This window comes from Sinocyclocheilus anshuiensis, unplaced genomic scaffold (assembly GCF_001515605.1).
Source record: "Sinocyclocheilus anshuiensis isolate Anshui unplaced genomic scaffold, SAMN03320099.WGS_v1.1 scaffold190, whole genome shotgun sequence".
Classification (NCBI taxonomy): Eukaryota; Metazoa; Chordata; class Actinopteri; order Cypriniformes; family Cyprinidae; genus Sinocyclocheilus; species Sinocyclocheilus anshuiensis.
The window spans coordinates 178,336-184,328 of record NW_015547663.1 but is presented as its reverse complement, the minus strand read 5'-3'; the positions used below and the strand labels follow the sequence as shown (position 1 = coordinate 184,328).

The 5,993-nt window shown below is 37.0% G+C and overlaps 1 protein-coding gene across 1 annotated transcript in view; it reads left to right on the top strand.

Moving 5' to 3' along the window:
- Positions 1–637: 637 nt before the first annotated feature.
- Positions 638–5,993, top strand: part of LOC107702414 (attractin-like protein 1) — a 101,253-nt gene continuing 95,897 nt past the window's right edge. Inside the window, 1 exon segment of the mRNA XM_016504738.1 lies at positions 638–1,764. Coding sequence (XP_016360224.1) covers positions 1,529–1,764 — 236 coding nt within the window. The 5' untranslated portion in view covers positions 638–1,528.

Below are 5,993 nucleotides of genomic sequence, written 5' to 3'. Positions count from 1 at the left end.
TAAATTACATTTCTAAATATATAAAAATAGAAAACAGCTATTTTATGTTGTAATAATATTTCACAATAATACTATTTTACTGTATGTTGATCAAATAAATGAAACTTTGGTGAGCATGATAGAAACAAGCACATTTAAAAAAAAAGAAAAAATTACCAAACCTAAACGATCTTTGCTTCGTATTACTTGTATAAGGGAGCACATATTTAAGGTGCATGAAAGTTTGACACTAATAAATGAACCCAAAGAGCTGGACATCATACAGTATTTCAGCCTTACTTAAGTTGGCAGCACACAGTGTGTTGAGATGCACCTTAACACTCAAGAGAAGGACAAAGTTCATATTTAAGATGGGGGCTTGAAAATGTGATTGAAATCTGGGTCATAAAACCTTCATATTTAGTGAGAATATACATTACTGTAGTCAATAGTGCATGGACCATTCTGTTTTGAAATTGGTACATTGTAAAAAAAAATCTATAATAGCGGTAGGAAGATAGGTTTTCACACACTTCCTGAAGACAAAATGTGTAACAAAGCTTTTCAAGTACTGCAATGTACATTCCAGAGACGCACATACTGGTCACTGTCTCTTTAAATATGGCCTCTTTCCATTGCGCATGCGCGGCCGCGGACATCTCTGTGTTGAGTTTGCTCCAACCTGAGGAGCAGCCAGCGCGAGCTGTTCGTACTATGGGAGCTTAAACGGTGGTCGAGGGGGCCAAAATTCACACACTGAGAGGGTTTCAGCGCACTGGGACGAAGAGGATATATACATACACTGAGGGTCTACGCGTTCGTTAAGGAGTTTATCACGTTGAGCTTGAAAAACAGCGAACAAATATGCGGATAACGGATAGTTCCTCAGGTTTTCCAAATCCCTCAGCGCAACGGACAACAGCAGAAACAACATCCGTGTTACTGACTGCTGTGGTTATAAAGGATGCTTTTCACTCCGAAACCTTCTCCGTTTAGCGTTTTTCCCGTGGCATATGAACGTTAGCCACGAAAAGCTCACGGTTTAAAGGCTTTTAAAGCACACCAGCAGTGTATTTGGACAGCCAGCGGAGTGTTTACGCTTTAAAATGGCTGCGGACGGGATCAAAATAAGACCGCTGAATAATATGATGCTTTAAAGCTGGAAATATCTCATCTCTTATGGTAATGCTCTGGAAGGAAAGGTTTTTTTCAATGTTAGGGGGAGTTATTTTTCAGCCCTGTAACTGCAGGAGGTAACGTAGGAAATTCCTGCCCTTGTTCAGAAACACAATGAGGCGAGACAGGTGATTTAATATGCCTGTGTTTATGCTCGTTTTATCATATTACACTCGGATCTGGAGGTTTTCAATTAAACGATTGCTCACGCGTTGGGAAACGATCGCTCATATTTAAGGAATATTCATGATCTATAAGTGAATGGATCCCCCCCTGCTGTTATACTTGAAACAATCTGGGCACCAGTAAGCAGGGAAGAAAGGCCCTAAGATATTGATACCCAATTCAGCAACAGCAGCAGCATCCCTAAACCATGAATGCTGGGAAGAAGATGCTCAGACCTGAACTGATTCTGGTCAGACAGAGACTGCAGGGCATGCAGAGATATTTATGGCTGTGTGTGATGTTCTCCCTGGTGCTGATTTCAGACGGCTCTCCATCTAAACCCTGCGAGAAGAGCTGCCTGTCAGGCAGCTGTGTGAACGGATCTTGTGTCTGTGATCGTGGATGGGTTGGGGACCAGTGTCAACACTGCCAGGGAAGATTCAAGTGAGTATTTAAAAAGGCATTTATGTTTATTAAATAATACTGATTTCAGCTCTGGAGGAACATGAAAGCATGTTGCAAGTGCTTGTGTGTCAAATTCACTGATCATGGGTGCACATGAACTTTCAGGAAAAAAGGTACGAAGCTGTCACTTGATACGGTGCCCTTTCCAAAGGTACTAATATCTACCATTTAGGGTTAGACACGATATAAAGATGTAAGGATACCTCCTCAGTGACAGCTTTGTATGGGATTTCTTTCATTGTTATTTTATTCAAATTTAAAGTTTTGTTATTGTGAGGCTCAGGAAGGAACACAGGTCCATTGTATGTTCAATCGTATGTAAAGCATGTTACTGATTGCTGAATTTTCATATTTGTCTGGGAAATTTGGATAACTTGAAAGGGACTTTTCACATATGTGCACCATCTGGTTAAAACTGATATGAGGGGCATTTATTCTTGACTGCTCCCTCCTCTCAGATTATTTTCATGTGGCTTAAAATCTAGATTTAATTTCCACATTGAAATCTTTCTTGGTATACTCCTGGTGAATCCCATGAGTCCTGGCACAGTTTGGTTGAATTAAAGTTTAGTACTTTTAGCACATAGAAATTAAGTTTGCTAAGAAGTCTTAATTCCACAAATTAAGGCATTAAAAGATCTTACAAAAAATTCTTAAATTCATAATGTCAAGCATTGCAAAAAATTGATATCTTCCTCAGTGTTTTGTCTTGTTTCCCATAGAAATAGCTGAACATCCTTAAAGGAACACTCCACTATTTTTGAAAAATGGGAAAGTGTCCAAACTTTTGACTGGTACTGTACTATAATATACACAAAGAATATCGGCCGATATATCGGTATCGGCCTTTTTTTTTACTCCCTAATATCGGTATCGGTATCGGCCCCAAAAAACCCATATCAGTAGGGCTCTAGTAATAATCAAGGAACTTTGCTGCCGTACCATGAATGCAGCAGGTGCAATGATATTACGCAGCACCTGAAAATAGTCCCAGCTAGGTAACTTCCAATAAGCCTATTTTCAGGCGCTGCGTAATATCATTACGGATCATTGATCATCATCATTAAATAGGAAAAATATAGAAACTCTTTGGTCATTTATGAGCGAGATGCTAACGGTCTAATCAGTTGGAAAATGAGCCTATTTTCAAAAATAGTGGAGTGTTCCTTTAAATTTAATTTTCCTTGAAATGTAAAATGAAGATATGAAGTCTTATTTTTTGAGAAACTATGTGAGTTTGTTAAAAATAAGAAAACATTTGGGGCATGAAAACTTGTTTTAATTTTGAATTAAGTTGAACCCATTGGCAGATAGGCCTATTCTTTTTATATCAAACTTACTTCATTTTGATCAGTTTCACAAAACACAAGACTTATCTTCTGTATCAAGTAAATGTATCTTAATATTTTTGCTGGAAAACAAGACAAACATACTGAGCAAGAATTGCAGTGTGATCAGTAAAAGTTATTTTCATATTCTAGTGTTTGTAAGCAAAGCTATGAAAGCCTTAAGCCATAGCCATTAGTTTTGTAAAATTAATAAAAAAGTAATGAAAAGATGTGTTGGAGGTTGAATTTGAAGCGCTGCCAATACAACTCATTGTCTGCTCCCTAGACATTTACATTTAAACAGCATATTGATGTGCTGCCTTCAATTTATTGCTTAGATTTTCTTTGTTTGTTCTTAAAAAGGTTTTCAATTTACCTTCATAAAACCTGCAGTAACCCTGTACTTCACACACACTGTTTTTATTAGTATTATTTAAATAATTGTACAGACATGATCTGATGAGTGTTTTCAAACATCTACTATACTTTCATTATTAATTCTGTGCCTTTGTCTTCTCAAAGGATGTCAAAGGTACTGTGGGTAGACATGATTTAGTTTTAAACGATCTTAGTTTGACAGCTGTATGATAAATGAAACTCTTGAACAAAGCTCCTGCATTGTTTCTTAAAATAGCATCCCGCTCTCGTCGGGTGCAACAAATATCTCCCTCTTCTCTCCATCTTAGAAGCAGCCAAGAGGATGCTATTGGCATTTATAAGTGCTGGCACTCAAACTAAACTTCAGCCTGACACTTAGACCTGTATAACAAAGGTTGAAACCAACAATAGCTGAATGAAAGGAAATGAACTGTTTTGATTTTCTCGCCCATTGTTGGGCCTTTCATGCTGGTCCAGGTGACCAGGAAGTACTGAGTTATTATCTGAGCATGTCGTACTGTGTGATCACCCATTAGATGCTCCATAAGATGCATGATCAAACAACAAAGGCTGTTGTCCTGACAGATAGCAGTTTGTTGTTATAAAGACTGGCTAAATGGATACATGGGATAGAAATTGTGTCTGATGTGCCACACCATTGTTTCGGCCATGGCTTGCTTGTGCAGATGTTTTTTATGAGGATGCAGAATTATTAATGACCCGTGTTAGGTTTCAGACTCATAAGCAACAATTACCGTGCATAATGATTCTTTAGTAATGTAGATAGAGACCAGGGTGTGTCTGCTCAAAGTTAAAATATAACAAGAAATAAGGATGAACATAATTTTTAATTATTTTTTAATTTTTATTTCTCTGAATTAAAAAAAACAAACAACTGAAAACAGACATTTAACAAAGTGAAATATTAGCTAGGTTTTTGCAATACCAGTTATCAATGTACAACCAATGGCAAGTAAAAGGGGTCATATGATGCTTTTTTAAAGATCATTGAACATTTGGGCGGCATTACGCAAATATTTCCACATAGTGAGGTAGATATGTGGGGCCGTGTTAGAGCAAGCCGTTTTAGGGGGGTGTGGCAGAGTCTTAACAGTTATAAAGAATATCTCTTTGGTTTTGAGACTTTAGTCTTTGCAACTTCAGGGATCTTATCTATGCACAATCAGCTTGTAACACTCCAAAGAGAAAGGAAAACTTGAAATCGCATCATATGACCCCTTTAATCTTCAAATAGAGTCAACTTTATTGTTAAATGTGAGTGCTTTGTAAATTTTTTGAGCAGTTACTTCATGATGTAGCCTTCTGTGGCTTTGTGTGGTTGTGCCATCTCATGATGTAATTTCCTTTTTCTATACCGAAGTTCACACTTAACATGAAGCTACAGTAGATTACTTAACTTCATAACGATTTTGCAGAAGTTTAAAGAAATAATAAGAAATAAACCGATAATGAAACTGTTTAAATGTTTTTAAAACTTCGGTTGGTTTTGTCCAATATATTGTCTGTGTAGTGTGTAATTATTTTTTTGAATTTTAGAGTGTCACACTTCATGTCATGTAGTTTCTTGATGATATACAAAATGCTTTCTTGAAATCAGCTTTAAAACTAGAGGAAAATTGTTAAAGGGATAGTTCACCCAAAAATTAAAATTCTGTCATTTAATTACTCACCCTCAAGTCGTTCCAAACCCGTAAGACCTTCGTTCTTCTTCGGAACACAAATTAAGATGTTTTTGATGAAATCTGAGAGCTCTCTGACCCTCCCATACACAGCAAGGGTCCCACCACGATCAAGGCCCAGAAACATAGTAAGGACATCGTTAAAATAATCCATGTGACATCAGTGGTTCAACTGTAATTTTACGAAACTACGAGAATACTTTTTGTGTGCAAAGAAAACAAAAATAGCGGTTGAAAAAAAAATTGCGGTTGAACCATTGATGTCTCATGGATTATTTTAACAATGTCCTTATACTACGTTTCTGGGCCTTGATCGTGGTAGGACCCTTCCTGTCTATGGGAGGGTCAGAGAGCTCTTGGATTTCATCAAAAATATCTTAATTTTTGTTCCAAAGATGAACGAAGGTCTTATGGGTTTGGAACAACATGAGGGTTAGTCATTAAAGATGTAATGGTAAAATCATTACAAAATGACATTTGTAAATGTAATTTGATGCGGAGACAAAAATGGTGACGTCTTATCTTTGACCCATTTATTAATCTTTGTTAATATTAGTTCATAAAAATACGATTGTTTATTGCTTGTTCATGTTAGTTTGAAGTGCATTAAGTCATTTTAAAGTGCCCCTATTATGCCATTCTTGAGGTTGCTAATATTGTTTTATGAGTCTCCTAAAACAGGTTTACATTCATGCAAGGTCAAAAAACACGTTAGTTTTCGACTTGTGCGAAGCAGTTCAAAGAATCAGTCTCTCTAAACCCCTCCTTTCCGTGAGCCCTCACTGCTGTGATTGGTCAGATG